This window comes from Dreissena polymorpha, unplaced genomic scaffold, assembly GCF_020536995.1.
Source record: "Dreissena polymorpha isolate Duluth1 unplaced genomic scaffold, UMN_Dpol_1.0 chrUn045, whole genome shotgun sequence".
NCBI classification, from domain to species: Eukaryota; Metazoa; Mollusca; class Bivalvia; order Myida; family Dreissenidae; genus Dreissena; species Dreissena polymorpha.
The window spans coordinates 100,046-121,208 of record NW_026273359.1 but is presented as its reverse complement, the minus strand read 5'-3'; the positions used below and the strand labels follow the sequence as shown (position 1 = coordinate 121,208).

At 36.5% G+C, this 21,163-nt stretch overlaps 1 protein-coding gene across 1 annotated transcript; it reads right to left on the bottom strand.

Annotated features, from left to right (window-relative positions):
* Positions 1 to 2,229: 2,229 nt before the first annotated feature.
* On the bottom strand, positions 2,230 to 5,278 carry LOC127863830 (uncharacterized). Its single transcript, XM_052403486.1, has 4 exons — positions 4,696 to 5,278; positions 3,649 to 3,736; positions 3,251 to 3,444; positions 2,230 to 2,543 (listed from the first exon to the last, which is right to left on the bottom strand). The coding sequence occupies exons 1-4, from the start codon at positions 5,183 to 5,185 to the stop codon at positions 2,266 to 2,268; spliced, it is 1,050 nt and encodes a 349-aa protein (XP_052259446.1). The 5' UTR covers positions 5,186 to 5,278; the 3' UTR covers positions 2,230 to 2,265.
* Positions 5,279 to 21,163: the final 15,885 nt, after the last annotated feature.

The window sequence follows — 21,163 nt, the reverse complement described above, 5'->3', positions numbered from 1 at the left end:
CGCCAAATTCGTGTTTAGCCCGACGGAGGCTAAAAAATGGAAATTTTAAAATAAATGAAAATAACGAAACGGAAAACTATTCGGAAAAACATGTGTGCGTTCCATGTTGAGTTTTAAGGTCCGGCTTCAAATAAGTAAATGGGTTTGTAATAAGAAACACGTGTAAGGTGTACAACATTGCATTACTCTATTGTTTTATTCTTGAAACGTGTTCAACGTGAAGAAACCGCATTGCATTTTCCCCTCTATATCTCCTTACCGGATTTATGCTAAAAATAATTTTATTAGCCTCTAATACTTCATATTTGCCTTAAGAGAGCAACTTGTAAAATGTATTGCCGCGTGTGTAATCCTCGTTACCTGTAAATGTCTGTTGCGCGACTTGTTCGTAACTATTTGGCGTTGACGTCGCCCGCCATAGATGCATCGTGACGTCACCATCACCTGGTGACGTCACATAAAATTTCCAGTTGTTAAGTGTTCCGCAACATGGCGATGGCGAACTCCCAATAAAAAACGTCAGACCTAAATAGTGAACAATGTTCAGATCAATAATTATATGTTTATTCACGTGTTTGTTATCTATCGTTTGTCTAGTTATGAATTGATAACAATATCGATAAAACGAAGTTAACTATGTCTATGAACGACTTACCGGTACTGTTTCCGGTGTTGGTAATGTGCGCTCCGGGATTACATGTCCCGATATCGCCACACCCTTCTGTGAATGAGAAAATATCGCACTTTGACACCTTGCCGCGCTTTGATTAACAAATTATAAATTGTATGGCAGCAATAATGTACAGACTTAGTCACCGAGAAACGAGAATTATAAATCTGTGTTCGTCCGTCCGTACGATATGTAGCAAGTAGGGTACAATAATCATGTTACAGTTATTCAATGTTCGAAGGGCAGGGGGCATAATTTTCGAACAAGTTTTAACGAAGCCTGATGCAGAATTGCACATGCGCATTTTTTTTCACATAAGGTAAAGTGCATGCATGTATTATTGGTGTGCCAGACAGACAGACAGAAAGGCGGACTGGCAAGGACAGGAAGTAAAACAGACATAAACACACACGAATATTGCGAATCCAGCATACCCTTATACTTTGTCTTGACTAAATCGATGGTTTTAATTAAATGTATAAGTATCCATCATTAGGCTGCAGCTTTGAATATTTTAAAATAGTTTACACAACAAAAGATAGACTGCAGGTGATCATAACATGCAACGTAGACGCTGTTTCGTGCGATTTGGAATAAAAACAAGAACATGCTTTTGTACCAATTCAGTGTTGTTTATTTTATATAAATAATAGCTTTTATTATTTTAATTTAAAACGTAAATAAAATATGAATTAATCGCAACAACTTTTTGTATTACATATAACATATTCAAATATATTTACATGTTATTTTATGTTACATATATACAAATATTTACATATACAACATATTAAATTATATATTCAAATATTAACATATTTTGCAACCATTTATAATAATAACAAAGGCACAACTTCGAACATTATGCGATAACAAGAATAATCTGAGCAGCGTTTTGGGAAAACTGGGTTTAATGCATTTTCACTTGCTAATCAGGGACGACATTCTCCGCTTCTATGGTATTTTTCGTTTAAAGAAAGTCCCTTCTTAGCAAGAATCCAGTTTGGGCGGAACATTTCGTCCCAGATAAGCCTGTGAATTATTAGATCTACTATAATTAACAAGCGTACAAGCGAACACGTGTAATTATCGCTCGTCATCGATGTATGATATTAAATCGTTACGTATATCACACGAACTGTTTTATCGATACTTGTCATACATTCAAAAATGTGTGAATAGCATAACTTATACATCGATACCGCATTATTCGCATTTGTTCAAACCAAAAATGTACGTTTAACAATTAAAACAAACACAGAAGACAAACATGATGATTTTGGTACAAAATAAGTCTAATGAACAATAATACATTCAATACGGAAGAACACTGGAGATTTTCTCCCTAAAAATCTAAACACATGTGTAATTGTGTAAATCCGTCCAGACTTCGACGTTATTAGATAGAAGGTCCGAATCAACGAAAGGTATTTGTAACATCGTCACATCTAACGCATGCGTTTGTTCATTTTGTTGTCAGAGACGAATAATTGATGCTTATTCCATAAGGTATGCGAGCTTATTCCGGCTGCGACATCTGGATGCGTTCGCATTTTTTCGACGAGAGCCGGAAACGGCCAAATGTGATCACGAGATTACATGACGCTGCATCTATCCTGGAGGTCACTAGTTCTTTTATTGTCGGGACGTCGCCCGTTCCAGACGCCGACCTTACGCGCTTCCGTCATTATAAACTCCTCGACATCAATGCCGTAAAAAACTTCGATTTTGTCGAGGCTCATGCGCGACGCGCCGTTGCTAGGCATGGTCTCATTTGTTACGGCCGTCCGCGCATGCGCGCTGAGTGCCGCAGCGTCCGGTGGGCCTCCGAGGTAGTCCCGGGTGGCCAGCTCTAGGTTGCATTCCGGGAGAGCTGAAATGAAGACAGAAACTCTTTGCTTACTAAATATACGTTATTTTATTAAGTCACTGTATACACCATGTGAAATTTGTATTTCTAAATTAAGTTTATTTAATCAGTAAGCTATTGCATGCTTCGGTAGAATAGCGCAAACACATAGCGTCATTCAGTTATTCGATAGTTCAAACGAATGAATACGGAAAATGATTTATCATCGTCAAACAAACGGAAAACCTGTCTATGTTTTCTATACTTTATTTGCACCAATGTTTAAATGTGAGTATATGTTGATAAATGATTTATTCCAACACGTATCTATGGATATGGGCCGTGCTCTGTGAAAAAGGGGTTTAATGCATGTGCGTAAAGTGTCGTCTCAGATTAGCCTTTGCAGTCCGCATAGGCTAATCAGGGCGACACTCTCCGCTTTTATGACATTTTTTTGTTTCACGAAAGTCTCTTCTTAGCAAAAATCAAGTTTTAACGGAAGTTTCACCCCTGGTTAGCCTGTGCGGACTGCCCAGGCTAATCTGGGACCCACATGCATAAACCTCATTTTCGCACAGCGCGGCTCATATATAATTAACACCACAGCGTACCTGTGGATATGTTATTAACACAACTATGTATCTATAGATATGTTGCCAACATGTACCTATAGATATGCTAATAAGGACAACACCTAAATATGTGTATATGTAATTATTTCCAGCACGTACCTCGGATGTGATTCAGCAGACGAAAGGTCGGAATGACAGACTGCGGGTGCAACATGTGCAATTTCACGAACAGTGTGTTCATCGCCATGTTGTATTCCTCCTCTGTCACATGACCGCGAACTATTTTCTGCACCCATCGCTTCGTCCAAGAGGGCTTCGTCATGCGCTCAATAATACGCTCCGCCCACTCCGGCCTGAAAGTAGTCCGTCTTTTTTTTTTATATATTCCCACATGGTCGACAAAACGACAAACATTCGCGGAATATTTCTTGCTATTCCAACATATAAAATCCACGAAATTTCGTGTCCATGAAAAAGTTGCTTTTTTAACAACGAAATTTCTTGCCAGCGAATTTAAATAATTAAACATTATTTAAAAAGACAGAGAACATGCTTACCCATCATCGTCAATGAAGTCTTGCAAACTGATGTTCGTCCGTGCGTCTCTCACTACGGATGGGTACAGAGCGCAGTACATGGAGAACCCTGGAGAAAACAACAACAACAAATAACAAGTCCGGTCGGCCTTTCGAGGTTTCGACAGTAGTAATTTTACGGCGTTCAGCTCACTCTTTTCCTCGAATACCTGGTTTCCCAATGCTAGAATACTTAGTGATGCCAGTAAGGCTCGATTGGTCATTGTCGGCTCGGGTACTACTTACATGTTCCCCGGGTACTCTTAAGTATACTTACATGTACCCCGGGTACGGTAAATGTACTAAAAGGTTCCCCGGAAAATTAACGCTTAATCAGTCGTTTAGGGCTATTTTGTTGTACTTAATTATATTCACATTGTTGTCAATTTTCTGTTAAATGGCCTCTTCATTACCGAAACTCATACTCAAAAAGCATGTTGATGCAGTTTTTTTTAAAGAGAAGTTTGTTTAAGATAATCGGTAGCGCGTTTTACGACATCGGATTTCGGGCGGGAATACAACTCGGGTACAGTCTAATATCGACCGGGTACGATTAAGTATATTTACCGTACCCGGTGTATATGTAAGTATACTTATGAGTACCCGGGGTACATGCAAGTAGTACCTGCGCCCACAATGACCAAGATAGCGCCAGTAAGCGATAACTATCCTGTGTGAATCAGAGGCAGGAGCAGAACATAGAAAGGTAATCGACCACATAACTATTTAATGTGTATATTAAAATTTAATCGGTATACCGTTCTCCTGTGTTTTTGCGAATTACACAAGCTATAATATAGAGAACTTAATAAATCTTCAATGATCAAAATAGTGCAAAATAAAGTTAAATATTATAGTTATGTTTTACTTTTTAATTTACTTTTTCTTTAGACTCAAAATAAAATTGAGGGTCAACGATATCCGGCCTAAGGTTTGTGAATGACGTCATTTTTAAGTGCTTGGTCACTTATTATATTTATTATGCAGATACTTCTTTGTTAATAACCAATGGCATAAAGCAATATTTACCCAATTTCTTCCAATGTACGCTAGTATACAGATCAGTCAGCACATTTTCCAAGTTATTCTTTTCGATCATACAGTAAAACTTGTACGAATCCTCTCCTTTTGAAATGGCCTCGCAAATGACTGCAACCGCCAGGCTGTGAATCGGAAATCCCCGTAAATCTTCGTCGGTTATTCGGGGATCTTTCGTCACTTCCGGAAAAAACACTTCGTGAACAATTGGGTGTAGTTTTATGCAGTTCAGCAACAGATCACGTGACTCTTGCGTCACTAAATCGACGCCATTTTCAAATGGCGTCAATGATTGCAAAACGTCTAAAGTCAATCCATTATGTTTTGTTTTACTAGGTCCGTAAAATAGTTTGAAACCTTTATCTTCATTTCTCTTCTTAATAACTGGACGTTTTACTGTCTTAAAAGAGGACACTCTTTGTACTTCAACATTCAACCTGTTTGTGCTTTTCTCCACTCCGGATTTACTTGCTTTTGACATTTTTGTAACCTCAGACAATGAAGTTACTCGCAAATAAGTAGTCTTTACTTTCGTGTTCTTGAATGTCGGTGCATTATATCTTGAGAGAATTCTAGATGTCTGAAAGATAAGAAACGCTTATAGTAGTATTCCAACAATGTATTTGAAGAATGCGGATAAACATAATTTTATTCAATTTAAGTGAACACAGCAAAATATAGTTATAGAGTAAATTGTCCATGACATTGCGCTTTGAAAACAATTAGTCTACAAAAATATTAAGTTTTATTATATTATCATTGGCAATATAACACTAAATAATGAACAATATATGCTATTAATATACCGTGCTGCCATTTCAAACATGTTGACATTATTTTTAATTTTCAAAGAGGCGTGCCTTACCCATGTGATATAATAAATGTGGGTCATATAGAATCAGTCGACATATGTCACCTTCGTAGATCATGTGACGACGATATTAAACTAACATCTGTCGCAGTTATAGTAAAATTGTTATTGCTATATATCCATAGTTGTGGCAAAGCGATATGCATCCTACTGTTAATTCGTTATTGTTTCTCATATTGCACTCGTAGTTTCGACATTCGTGCCGGAGGGTCTTATCATCAAATGCGTTAAGATAGCAGACACATGTAAGCATTTATTGTCTTCAACAAAGGGTAAACGTTGTTTGATATTGTCCGCAACATATAAAACCATTCTAAGAATTTGTGGAATGTGTCTAATTGTAAATACTTTTATTGCATTGTTGAGTGCCGGCATGAAAATATCTGACATAGCTGTTCATTCATTAAAGGAAACTTTTCACAGATCATGGCATGATTTTATGTTTGTCATTAAATGCTGCTTTTTTGATAAATAGCTAAAGTACAAACAAGAATAAAATTAAAGACAGAACAAAGGTAACCCACAACTGGGCTCAAACCATTGACCCTTGGTGTAAAAGTCTAGCGCTTCAACCACTCGGCCATCCTTCCTAACATAGTCTTTGACGTAGTAAATACTACATACTAGTATAAGCAATCCTTGTTATATCACAATATATAACGATATCAACAGAACTCTCCAAATTATTCAATCGTTTCGCATTTGTAACGCTTGATAATTTTCAGGGTTTTTTTCATCGTCAAGAGCAAGGATGCATATAAAGGATTTCTCAGATCACGGTAAATGTCAGTATTACTGTTTCCTCGCAAATATTATTACTACAACAAAACAATTGCAAATCTTATACATATTTTTTAGTTTGTCAATTTACCAAAACGTGAAAAGGTCACTTTACAATAAATACATGCTCAAGTTTTCAGACAGGAGATTAATGCATCTTTTTTTTTATTTCATGCATTACTTCATTGTTTGTTTAAAATAGATACACGTATAGTTTTTTTATTGATGTATTTATTTTTTAATTCATTAATCGCTTAATATTTGAACAAAAGTACCTACGATCGCATAAATCCGAACTGTTTTTATTCCGCCCACAGCATTCAGTTCTCAATATTGACCAAAGGTATCAATATATTGATTTTAAAATCCAAATTTCAATTATAAAAAATCGCAATACATACAAGACAGCCATTATTTTGACTGCCTTTAAGTATTTCATCGAAGTTACATTTAAATATCAAGACCTACATATCGTACTTATTCTATTCATGTCTGAATTGGTATTTCTATCGTAATTCTATCACGATTTGTCCATATTGAAGAACATTTTCCTATTATTCCGAGCAAGTCCACCTTTTGTATGATCACAAATGCCTATTGAGCAAAAGAGAGCGTAAACATTTGAAACACACGCGCGGTTGAATGGAATCTAAAATTTAATAAGTCAGTTTTAAGTGATCACCGAAATTGGAACAAACTTGTCCCATTATTATATTGTGTTGCACTACGCCACACTTATGCTATACGTGTACTGTAAAATCGTTTATATTGGTAGGCGTGAAATTTAGCATTTTTCATGAACTTGTAAATTCGTTTATTTCTGTGTGCTGTTTGTTCGGAGAAAAAAAGCATGAGGGAATCGCGACGTTCATTTCCGATTTATTTTTAATAAATGCGTGGATGATCGGTCAACCCTCGGAACTAACGAAAATTAATACTTTACGAATACTAATGATTTTACGGTATTTCATTGTTTTCTGAAAAGTGCAAAATGGCGACAGCATCAAAGTTGTGTGAGTAATGCGTGACATTTCGATGTAAATACTATGACAGGACTGCCTAACGGAATAGGCGTGATTACGGAGCTGAAACATGCAGGCGTGTACTCATAGTAGGTCAATTTATAAAAGAAAGACCTATGTACATAAACAGTAGCATATACGTATATACTCGTGCTAGGACCATTGCGTTAACCAGCTCAAACAGGAAAGATTATGTACGATCTATATACACACAGTATATTATCAGACAGTAAATATATTACACTCTCTGTGAAAACGGGGTTAAATGCAATTGCGTTAAGTTAGCCACACAGGCTAATCAGGGGCGACACTTTCCGTCTTAACTGAATATTCTCTTACAAGACACTTCCTTTATTAGAAAAATACTGTAAATGAATGAAGTGTCGTCCTGGATTAGCCTGTGAAGTCCTACCTGGTCAATATTGGACGCGATTTTACGCATATGCATTAAGCCCCGTTTTTCCAATGCGCGATATGTATGTTAGATTTATACTCGCTGTATGGTATCAGACAGTAAATATAATTAGTTGCCTCAAACTAAACATGCGCGAGTGACAAACGAACCAAATAGTCAAAATTAACATACCCACTAACGCCCACCTCATTATATCGAAAGTTCACGAGTTTGCAATTAGTGGCGTACGCCCCCATAGTTTATACTTTAAACAAGATTTTAGATATTGCCTATATATTTCGAAATACGTCAGAGCTTGCGACAGGCTTCATCGTGGTTAAATTACTGCCAAAATCGGATGAAAAGACGGATCTATTCATGATAAAGAATCATGCACTTGCGTCGTAAGAAAATATTTACCGTTTTGTAAAGGACTTAATTGGATTGAGATCGATATTTTGAAATCCATATAGAAGGTTGTTCATAACTATTTGTGTCAACGTTTCAAAAGAGAAAGTATTTTACTATGGTAAAATAATTACGTATTTATCAGTTTATCAACTGTTCTGTAACTGTAACGTGTCGAACTGGTTTTATTTGTTTAATACTGATATTTGTCAGAAACGTTTCGTTAATATACTTGTGTTTTGAAATTAGGTCACTTCCAACAGTCTTGCTGTTGGGCTAGCTCTTTAGCGACGTGGTTAAAGTGTCTGACTACCACTCTGGGAGTCGTGGGTTCAATCCCCGGCCTGAGCTCAGCATTTTCACATAAATGGCGACGAGGCCAAAAAAAAAAGAACTGTGGATGCGGGAAAGGGTCTGAGCTGTTTAATGGTTTCTGGGAGGGCAATGTGGATGCAAGACATGCTGTAGCGGGCGTGTCTGGGCATTGAACCATTAAAAGGGGGAGGAGTGTAGTGGAATAAGGTCACTTCCAACAGCCTTGCTGTTTGGCTAGCTCTTTAGCGAAGTGGTTAAAGTGTCTGACTACCAGTCTGGAGGTCGTGGGTTCAATCCCTGGCTTGAGCTCAGTATATTCACATTATTTGGTAGAAGTATAAACGCAAATGCTCAGATGAATACTATTAATATACCCTTATTTTTGCTCGATTGATCATTGTCGGCTCGGGTACTACTTACATGTGCCCGGGAACTCTTAAGTATACTTACAGTAACATGTATTCCGGGTACGGTAAATATACTAATAGGTACCCGGGAATGTTAACGCTCGTTTTCGGTTATTTTTTTAAATTAATTTTGTTCATATTGTAATATGTAATAGTTATGATATTATCAATTAAATCTACTTACATATGTTTTATTAACTCCAGATACTTGCTAACAATCCATTGTTTATCACAATTCAGTAATTCCAATCCAAAAATACGCTCCATGTTTGTTTACTATGACGCTGTCAGCCGCTGTGTAGGAATACGACCTACATTTTCAATTGCACAACATAATTTGTTTTCCCTAACTATTGTTCTCCAAAATTAATGGCTTTCACATGTATTATTAATCTAAGGATGCATTTGTGTATTGCATTTTGGTAAAGTTATGTTCCAGTTGCAAATGCTTTGGAACTATTTTGTTACGCGTAGAAAGCCTATGCATCATATAGTTTCATGTATCCATTGTATTATTAAAATGTTTAACAGAGTTTAAATGCAGAACATTTCTGCCTGATATTATGTATTAATGTAATGTGTTTTAATAAAAATTGCTTTTTATAATGTAACAACTCATACTATTGACTTACTTTGTTGATTTAGGATTCCGAAATGCTGTTAAGAAAATGGCTCTTTGTAAACTTGTTTTATTGGTTAAGGAATTCCTAAGTGCACGTTGAATGGTTAGGGCGCCTAAAATCCTAAAGCATCTTCACTATAAATAGCGCGCAGCATCACGGATACTTCACCTCGGTCAATGACTCAAAATCCACGTCATTTAAAAGTCGGAAACCTACCAGCTTAAGCTAAAGCCATCATAATGGTAGGGAATAGTCCTGTAAACTCTTAAGTATTCTTTTAAGTTATTTAAAATATTAATCAAGTAACAGTGATGCTGCGCACCTTCATCATACTTATAGTTATTTATTCGTAAACCAAACTTCTTAAGTCGCGTTCTACGATTTGAATAGATTTGTTAAACCTTAACTCGGTCGTTTGTTCTATCCTGACAACTTAGAAGTGTCTTAGTATTACAATATGTATGTCAATTTTCTCTTAAATAGCCTCAATATTATTGAATCTCATACTCAAAAAGGTTGTTGATGCAGTTTTTTCTCAACGAGAAGTTAGTTTAAGATAAACCATACCGTTTGACGGTAATCGGTAGCGCGTTTTACGACATCGATTTTTGGTTGGGAAAACAACTCGGGTACAGTCTAATATCGACCGGGTACGTTTAAGTATATTGACCGTACCCGGGGTACATGTAAGTAAACTTAATAGTACCCACTCTAAATTTAAGTATACTTAATAGTATCCGGGGTACATGTAAGTAGTACCCGAGCCGACAATGAGCCTAATTTATACATGATAAGATGCCCGGGGTACATGTAAGATCTGTGAACATATATTATACATACCTATATAAGCGCGTTTTATAATACCGTAATAATTTAAAAACAGTTCACGTACATTGATAGAACATTCAGCTTCCGATCAATTTTATGCAAATATGCTGACGTCGTTTTCGGTTCCGGTGCACTCACACATCCGGTTTTGTCGGAATCCGATAAGACTGCGGAGGAAAAAAATAAAACATATCAAAGCACTGACTGCAGTATATAACATTAATAAATTCAATCATTTAATTGATCATCGCTTTGGGAAAACTGGACTTAATATACATGTGCGTAAATTGGCATCCCAGATTAGCCTGTGCAGTTCGCAAACACTTATCAGTGATGACACTTTCGGCTTGTGATGATTTTTTCGCTTATAGAAAGGCTCTTCTTAACGAAAATCCAGTTTAGTTGGAAAGTATCGTTCCTGATTAGCCTGTGCAAACTGCGCAGTGCTACTAATATGGGAGGACACTTAACGCAAATAAGCATTAAGCCCATTTTTACCAGATCGATACTTATTTAAATGATAACAAAACCAGGAAACAACGTTATTTAAAGCAAGAAAAAAATATCGACCTCTTTGTGAATTATGCTCGTTATTTTTCAACAAGGAGCATTATGACCGTTATTGGTTTTTTACTTCTAAAGTGTAACCGTAACGTTTTTCTAGGTTAACAAGATATGCGCGCCACGTGGTGACCATGTGCCATACAATTACTATAAAATTCCATGATGAACGAATAAATAAGGTCGTTTAATCTGTTCACTGCCAAAAATTGACCTTTGACATATATGTGTGGCATTGACAATGTCAATAGGGAGACGGGTGTTACGATGGACATGGCTTGCCCCATGTTAACCCATTTATGCCTTGCGTCTAGAAAAAAGGCCTTGGCAAACAGCGTAGACCCAGATGAGACGCCTCATGATGCGGCGTCTCATCTAGGTCTGCGCTGTTTGCTTAAAGGAATTTCTGTAAGAAATAATCTAAATATAAAAATAAATATACTAGACATCCCTAATTTTGGAAATAAATTGATCCAGTTTAGAAGGATGAGAGAGTCCACTAGGTATAATGGGTTCAACGTTGTTGGTAAGTTATTTTTATAACGTTATGCTGAATGAACCGCTCTCAGTACGGACAATCTGTAACCAACACATGCAAACACACACAGCTCGCATTGTGGTAGATTAACCCATTTATGCCTAGTGAACTCTCCCATCCTTCTAAATTGGATCAAGCCTTTTTTCTAGACGCTTGGTATAAATCGAGCTTTCCACAAGCCGGTTCGATATCAATCAATTATTTTTTATTTTTTATTTCAACGCCATTTATTTCTAGGAATGGACACCGCTGAAAGAAATTAGTCAAGTCATCGCTGCAGTTATCTCCCTTTTATATGATCGAATACCAATACCAACATTTTAAGTCATACTAGATCTGAAAGGTTTTCAAGTTTTTATTTTATAGAAATACGGCATTTTTTACACAACTGTTATTCATACTTTTAATTTGTAATATGCAGCCAAAAAAAGCATAACAAATGCAACAAAACAATTGATGGTAAAAAGACCAAAACGCTCGGTATGGTGTATTATCCCATTCTACACTGCGGGTGTTTAGTAGGATATACTGGTTGTGATTGACTTTGGATGAATATATTTTAATTATTAAATAGTCAAATAGCTTTTAATCGATTGGGTCAATCAGGGCCGGTAAAAAATGGAGGGAAAATCAACTGTAACATTATTTTCCAAGTGGTTTGATATGAAACACGTTTGTATTTCCCAGACCCGTTTTGTATTTTCTTCACATGCGCGGTGGTGATTTCTGGTAGATCCGGAGTCTCAAAATATCGGCAGCAGTACACGAAGATGAAGAGACTAACAAATAAATCAAGGTTAATGCTCACAATAATAGCGTTTATTTCTAAAATAAACATAAATTTTCTTAGAATGGAAATATTTAATGGAAGTTGCAGTGGCATGAAGTTGACGCCTCGAACGGCCACGCATTAGTTATTATTATTGCTGCAGCATTTACGGGAAACTGTGGATGAACGTGTCAACTGTTGAAGCACGTGGTAACTTTAACAGACAAGACATTGGCTTACTAAATTACAATTAGGACAGATATTTTTGTTTAACCCATTTATGCCTAGTTGACTCTCCCATCATTCTATATTGGATCAATTTATTTCAAATATTAGGGATGTCAAGTATATTTATTTCTATATTGATAATATTTCTTACAGAAATTCCTTGAAGCAAACAGCGCAGACCCTGATGAGACGCCGCATCTTGCGGCGTCTCATCTGGGTCTACGCTGTTTGCCAAGGCCTTTTTCTAGACGCTAGGCATAAATGGGTTAAAACAAACAGTGAATAGCTCATAGAGAATGAATTTGCGTTTAGTGTCGTCTCATAGAAGCCTGTTCGGTCCACTGATATAAAAAAAAAATGTTAAAAATGTATTCTTTTCTTAGCAAAAATTCAGTTGAGACAAAATGTGGCATCCCTAAACTCTGTGTTGACTGCACAGGCTAATCCGTTGCGACACTCTACGAAAAATCATTAAACACAATTTGAGTCGCGTTCTGCAAAAACGGGGCTTACTGCATTTGCGTACAGTGTCACCCAAGATTAGCCTGTGCAGTCCGCACAGGCTAATCAGGGACGACACTTTCCGCCTTAACTGGATTTTCATGTAGAAGAGACTTCCTTTAAACGAACAATACCATAAAAGCAGAGAGTGTCGTCCCTGATTAGCCTTTGTGGACTTCACAGTCTAATCTGGGATGACACTTTACGCACATGCATTAAGCCCCGTTTTCTCAGAACGCGTATCATTTTCCCAGAGCGAGGCTAGTAATATTTTTTGATATATAAAAAGGGAGCTTCCCGAACCTTGGTTGCTCATATCCACGATTTCTACGTCGATATAACTATACGCTTGTTCCGGTGAAATTTCATTCGCCCGAGACGCTTGGTCGTCTGCCGGATCAGACGACGGAGGCGCGATCTGCTGGCGCGCTTTTCTACCGGAGCCGGGTCTACCGGTCGCGCTGTCTGGATAGTTTGACAAATAATATACACGGTTTGGTTCCCGGTTGTGGTAGAGACAATGAAACAAGGCGCACTCTTTTTCTGTATTAGTTTGCCTAATAAGAAATACGACACTCTTCGCTTGTAAGGTATTTTTCGTTTAAAGTCGTATCCAAGAATATATTTAAAGAAAGAAAAAAAACCTTCATCTTGGCTTGTACCACTGACCCCTGGAGTTAAAGTCTAGCGCTGAGACCACTCGGCCATCCGTGCTCATACAATTAGTAATGTATTTTATGCTTTATATACACAATCCTCGTAGTGTCCCAAAACAAAACGACAACAACAATACTCTCCAAATTATTCAATCGTTTCGCGTTGCAACGCTTTATAATTTTCCGGTTTTTAAATCGCCAAAAGATACATATTATGTATATTGTAAAGCATGGTAAATGTTCAGTGTAACTTGTTTTCACAAATATCATAACAACAACGAAAATTTGCGAATCTGAAACCATTTTTTATTTTTTCAATTTTCCATAACGTGAAAAGGTCTCTTTAATATTTTAGTCTCGCTCTGGGGAAACAGGGCGTAACGTATGTGCGTAATAAGTCGTCAAAGATAAGCCAGTGAAGTTCGCACATTCTAATGATGGGCGATACTTTCCGCCTTTATGATATTTTTTCGTTTAAAGGAAGTTTCTTCTAAACGATAATCCGGACTGCGGAATTCGGACACAAGCTAATCTGCGACGACACTTAACGAATATGCATTAAACAGGAACAAAGCTCCTTCAATGCATTCATATCGTGGTAGTAGCCGGTTAATATTGATAACATATTCGTTGTTGCCCGCCATCGATTACGTGAACAAAGATCCAGTCACATTGTTTTTTATCGAATACTGAAAGATGACACGTTGTCCAAACGATTCACGCGGTTTTATTTTCTTTATTTCTCTAGTTGCTTAATTAAACACTAATACAAATAGTTCACCGAAAAACCGATACGAATGTCAATGAAAACAGGTGTATCTAGTCGAATTTGTTGAGAACCTTGTTTGCCAACAATCGATTTCAAACGGGGCAAAGAAGTAGAAGTTAAATAGAATTTCACATTTATTATTAATATAAAGATACTTCACAGTATTACTCTGTTCTTCATTTAATCGAGCCTTTGCGATTTTTGTGGATTGTGAATGCACAGTGTTTGTATAATTGAGCTGTGTTCATGCGCGCATGTAAACGCGATATATTTGCGCTGGTGCAGGGCGCGCGCTTATATTCATAAACTGGTTCGGCTGTCCGGCTACATAAGTGGTTCCCATACTTTAAGGGCGTCACAATTGTACGATATATACGTGTGTACGCATGCACTCATTTTTAGTCTTCAAGACGTACCGGATACGACTGTCAGTATTTTAATGTGTGTTATTAGTGGTTAAAGCGTGGAGTAAGTGATAAGTGGCGCCCTTTCGAGTTACCAGTTCTTTGGTAAGTTTTGGTTATTTTCTGGCAGGCATGTGTCAGATCTTGGTTTATAATTACTTTAAATTATTAAGCATGTTACTTTTTCAAACGATTTTATATAATCTGTTCTTCTAGTCGACACTTTGTAAAATCGTAAAGGAATAGTTTTAAGCATTTAATACAAAAGGCTTAACAGAACAGAACAGAAAAGAAACAGAATAGTTTAACGACAGTTTGACTTAAAGCGCGGCAGTACGACGTCATTTCTTAAATTCTGATCTAATTTAAAACTTATATTAAAGAGATATGTTACTTTATGTTGTTGGTTATGTTGTAAATATTTTGACACAGGTTAAAATAAACTTTTTAGCAAAATTTCAGACGAAAATGAATACAGTAGCGAGACGCTTTCGCACAGTTGCGTCATGGCGGCCATCTTTCTGGACCGGAAATGACGTCATCATTTCTAATGACGCAGATGACGCAAGCCTTACGTCTGGTTTTGTTGTAAGTTGGGATATCTATAAAATGTTTAGATATATGAACTAGAGAACAAAACACTCATCGCTGACTGTATGTCTAATCATATAAAGAAATTAATCGGCCCCATTCCCAATCTAAAAATATATGTATTGTTCTAAAATTCGCACTTGAAAATTTTTCATTTTAATTCATCCGAAAGAAGGCGTACAGTAATCGCATCGTCCGTCCGTCAGAGTTTTCCGCTTATTGTGCGGAACATTACTCAGGACTTACGTGTATTGAGATTTTCATAAAATTATTAAACGAGCCTCGCTCTGAAAAAATAGGGTTAAATGCATGAGCGTAAATACCGCTGTATGGATTTTTTAAGGAATCATCTTCTAAACGGAAATCCAAAAAGGGTTGTCCCTGTTTAAACTCTGCAGACTGCAAAGTCTTATCTGGGACGACAATTTACGCACATGCATTAAACGCCGTTTCCCCAGAGCATGGCTCAAAGGATGAGACACGCACTTAAAGGGATCTTTTCACGGTTTGGTAAATTGACAAAATTTTATAAAGTTGTTTCAGATTCGCAAATTTTCGTTTTAGTTATGATATTTGTGAGGAAACAGTATTACTGAACATTTACCATAGTCTACTATAGCCATAATATGCATCTTTTGACGATTTAAAAACCTGAACATTTTAAAGCGTTGCAACGCGAAACGATTGAATAATTTGGAGAGTTCTGTTGTTGTCGTTTAAATTAACGAAACTACGAAGATTGCTTATATAGAGTATAAAATACGCCCTGCATAAACACTCAGCAGAATAGCCGACACGGCTTATGCGTTTTTACTCCAGGACTCCTGGGGCCACTGGTTCGAGCCCCGGTGCGAGCAACATTTTTTTCATTTTTTTAAATTGTATTCTTGATTTTTCACTGGCACTTTTAAGATCCAATGTTTACATTTATCAAAATAAAGCATTTAATGACTAACTTAAAATATGCCAAAATCTGTAAAAAGGCCCTTAAAGTTTCCAAGTTTGGACCGTTTTGCCCGGCGCACTGTCGGGAAATCGGGAAATGTAGTTTCCAAAATGCATAATATACATTAATATACATTATTCGCGTTAAATTCATGTTTTTGCATGTGTTAGTCAATGTTCAGTGAAAACAGATTTTTCTTGAAATTATTATAATTTTTGTGAAATCAAATTACGTCTTTTTGTTTGGACAAACGATAGGAGACATATACAATCACTGGGTCCTTATGTTTGGGTCGGTGGTTTGAATAAATGGCCGCTTAAAATTAGCATGCCGTACCAGAAGAACACTTTCTTTTTTTATGTGCGTATTTATATGTTTGTTTTGCTTTTTTTAACGCGACGCTCAACGCTTTTCGCTTGTCCGCTTTTGTCTTCTGGAATTTTGTTTTGAGGTTTCGACACAAACATGCAATTTGGCGTACATAGTTCCATTAAAGCGAAATACAATTGATCGAATACATAATTTTCAAAACTATAAATATATAGTGCATGCTTGTACAAAAATGTCTCGTTTTCCGGTGTTTCCAATTATGCAGATTTCAAACTTATACATGATAACATGGGAAAGCACTTCGCATTAATGAATTCGTAAGCGCACCGCGATAGCCTCCCTTACATCAAATAATCGCGTTATACAAACATTTATAACTCACGAACTAGAAAAAGTGACAGAGGTACATTTTGCAAAGATCGTTGTAACTTCGTTAGCTTATGTAAATATTGTTCAATGTTATTTTTTAAACAAAATGTGTTGATGAAACACAATAAAAAACACAGAAAAAACATCAATAAAGCACAAAGTAATCTCACCCATTACAGGTACTCGTCTTAATTCTTTAAAGACCGGGATCTGAACACATGTGGCTTTTATCAACAACTACCACCACCACCATCACTTAACCAGCACCGCTACCTCCAACACCAATATTCACAACAACCACAACCGTCCCATTACCACCACCAGCTCAACCACACCACCAACTCACCGCAACACCACCACCACAGCAACCACCACCATTAACACCACTATAACCACAACAACCACTATCTCCACCATCCCAAACTTTGACCGCCACAAACACAACTACCACCCCTGCTTCTTATATCACCACAACAACTACGCGACTCCCACAACCACCACCAGCACCACAACAACCACCAAAACAACCACCAACATTATCACCACCACTACCACCATCATCCACAACCCCAGCATAATCAACATCACCTTTACTTATCATAACCACCATCACTAACAATTAAACCTTCATACGAAAACACGCATAGACCCCACCAACAACTACTTCTGGCTTTCGAGCGTAGTTATAATTAAATGCATGTTTTACTAAATAAATAGTGTTCTCTTTGATTAAAACGGATGCTCTTTAAAAACGGATTTATGTTATTCCTGAAAAATTGGCTACTTAACGAGTTCCGACCAAGACCACCCATCGTCGCTATGTTCTATTCAATGCACATTGCTACGAAAACATTATTTTAACAAATTGTATATGTTTTCATTATTCAATATTCATTTATCACTCTTTAGAAACGCGAAAATGTGATCTGTGACAGATAGCGTAATTCCAACCCAGGACAGAGATTGAGAAAGGTTTCCATGGAAACTGATAGCAACACGGGCAAAAATGTAAAGCGCCTTTGAACGCACATCTCGAGTATGCAAAGGGCGCTATATAAATGTGGCAAAAAATCAAAAACAAAAAAACACCATAATTAGTGGTACATTATTGATATGCGTAAATATGCCTCTTTCACATAATTATCGACTTTGCTTCAACCAACAACCTTCAAAATTCTCTGACAATTATTACTGAAAAGCGTGATTGAAAACTTTCCTTTCATTTTTTTGCCTTAATTCAAACCCGACCGTCTTGAGAAAGTTAAGATCGATTCTCCAGAAATTTAATTCGCGGCGGATCTACTTGCCGGAAACTCAGGGTTGCAGTCTCGGCAGCGAACCGGAAAGCCCTTCGTGTTAATTATGGCTCCCGTCAGGTGAGCGAATGCAAATTTGTCCTCTTCTCGAGACAGCGGAACAATGTTTGTCGACAAATAAATACACATAATAATTTCCACGAGTAAAATACGCTGTCACCCGAGCGAAAGATTGTGGCTAAACTACATGTTGTATTGGCAAATATTTTTTTTATTCAATATAAGACATACAATGTATACATGTATATGATCATAAAACAAAGTGATAACATGTATCAGCAATAATGTTCAGACTTGTAATACAAGATATGCTAATATATATAAATATTTGTCCTGTTACTTCATGTATATATAATAAAAAAACAAGTTGTTATTGGTCAGTACTCTAGAAAAGGAATTAAGTTATTTTTTATGAATCAGACTAAATTAGAAACATTTCTTGAAGTCTTGTTTTTGTAAGCTTTTCCACTATATTTTTAACAACTAATTTTAAGGGCACTTGTTCACAGTTTTAAACATGACGATTTAAAAGGTATTGTCATGATTTAAAAAGAACGCATACATTATAATTAAACAAACGAAATAACACAAAAGACTGTTTAAATATGTTTTTCATGAATGTGTAATCGTGATTCGAAATCTTCATAATAATAAATCGTTTGTAACGCTTTTACTTTACTACCGGTATTTGGAAAATGCGTGTAGTCCTTACCTACGGTATATAATTATGTAATGAATATAAAAGCCATCGTTTCTCAGCACTATATTTTTCTAACAGAAGGCTCGGATTATAATCCCAGGGACGGTAGTATTTTATTTAAATCTGTGTAGTTGCTGATGTAATTAGTTATGACTATTCAAAACAGTAGAGTTGTGTAAGTACATGTTCAGTTATTGTAAACATATTAAATGACATTTTTTCTAAAAAGTGTATTGTGCAACTCAAAACATTTTACCAACTGAACACGAAAAAAAATTATTCAATTGGAAGATATTTCTCTGGCGGTCTTTCTCCCACGTGTCGACGTAGAAATCCCTCAACGGAATTCACAAGCCACTGTTTACTGCATCAATTATTCTAGACTCGTTCCGTACGTAATACCGAATAATCCTCAGAATTATTATCGCTGTAATTGGGTAGAATGGAAAGCCGACATATTTGCAATATCCGTTAGACACTAAGTTAACCTTGGGACGGTTTTCGTTAAGCTCTTTTGCGAGACTTAAATCCGGTGACTGTATTCAATTACGATTCAATCTATCCTCGTTCTGGAGTTTAATCCGTGCAGTTCGCTATTTCTTCCTATACTGGATTTTCGTGTATAAGAGGTTCCTTTTAACTAAAGTTTCCATAAAAGCGGAAAGTTTCTCCCTGGTTTGCTTGTGCAAACTGAACAGGCTAATCTGGGACGTAACATTGCGCACATGCATTAAGCCCCGTTTTCTCAGATCGCGGCTCAATTGTACTCGTATACTAAACATAACTGCTTACTTGATACATAAAGTAGGTATTTCATACTGGTATTTTTCGGAAAATGTCAAACCTTGCAAATAACTTACACTCGCATTCGCTTACATTATACTATTGCTATAAAGGCAAAATTAGCAAACAGTTAACAAAATTAAACTATTACTTCGTTTGTGCGAATATTTGTACTGTAAAATGAACAAGTTATGATTGAGCGCACTCAGTGAAAAACGGAATTGAATGAATGTGCGTAAAGTGTCGTCCCAAATAAGCCTGTGTTATCCGAAACGGCTTATCAGAGGTGACACTTTCGGCTTTAAGGTAGCGCACCTCTTATGATTTCCCGCGATTTCTTCGAAGGTTGAAGAGCCTACTATTAGGTGCCGTAGCCTAGTGGTTAAGGCGATAGACTAGAAATCTTTTGGGATATTCCCGCGCAGGTTCGAATCCTGCCGACGACGTATACTTTTTTGCGACGCGTTTTATTTATTTTCTAACGTAATTTGATTTAAAATGGCATATAAGCTATATTTATTGTTAAATATGTTGCATTTTTTATGCACATTCTTCAATTATTAAAATTAAAACAATGTTATGGCGAAATTGGGTGATTTACTGTTGAAAATACGAACCATGCATGTTGCATTTTTATTTTTATTTCAAAAAGTAAACGGTAAATCTGTCTAGTTCTTGGTATTTTTGCTGTATATAGTGTTTCCATAAAAACTAAGTTTAAAATATGACTTAATACTATGATACTATTTTGAATTTTATGACACTTTGTTTTTAACCGACCCAATTTTTACTTGGCTGAAATCACTTACATTTCATGGCGCTCTTCCATAGATAAAAATTTGTAAAAAATAAATGTCTGTAAAAGAATACTTATTTCATCTTGTTTAAACTTTAAACTCCTTTACTGCATCTGTACACACCAACTGCATGCCCATATTTGGAAATTTGAATGAATTATGGAACTTTTATATACCCCAGGGTTGAAAATAAACTTGACAAAAGCCGAGCGTGGGGGTGGTTTTGAAAAAATCGGTATATTTTTTTAAAAAGCATGGAAAGCCTACCTACAAATTTGCATGTAGTTCAGTGAAATGATGCTGATTAAGAAAATAATTAACAAGATTATATTTGGATATGTGCCCATTAGAGGTGCGCTACCTTAAATGTATTTTACATTTAATTTGAGTCTCCAGCTAGCGAAAATCCAGTTTATGCGTAATATTTATACGAGTCTGCTTCGAGCATTTTTCTCTTGCGCGTTTCAGCCGGATATGTGAACGTCTGGCTTGTGTCATTCAAATATTAAACGAAGTTATTCTGGTTTATTATTTCAAAACAAAGTGGTCATAA

Coding starts and splice junctions, on each gene's coding strand:
- LOC127863830 (XM_052403486.1), bottom strand. CDS start 5,185: ATGTCAAAAGCAAGTAAATCCGGAGTGGAGAAAAGCACAAACAGGTTG. Junction 3,737..4,695: donor CGTACATTGGAAGAAATTGG/GTAAATATTGCT, acceptor TGTTTTCTCCAG/GGTTCTCCATGTACTGCGCT. Junction 3,445..3,648: donor GACTTCATTGACGATGATGG/GTAAGCATGTTC, acceptor GACTACTTTCAG/GCCGGAGTGGGCGGAGCGTA.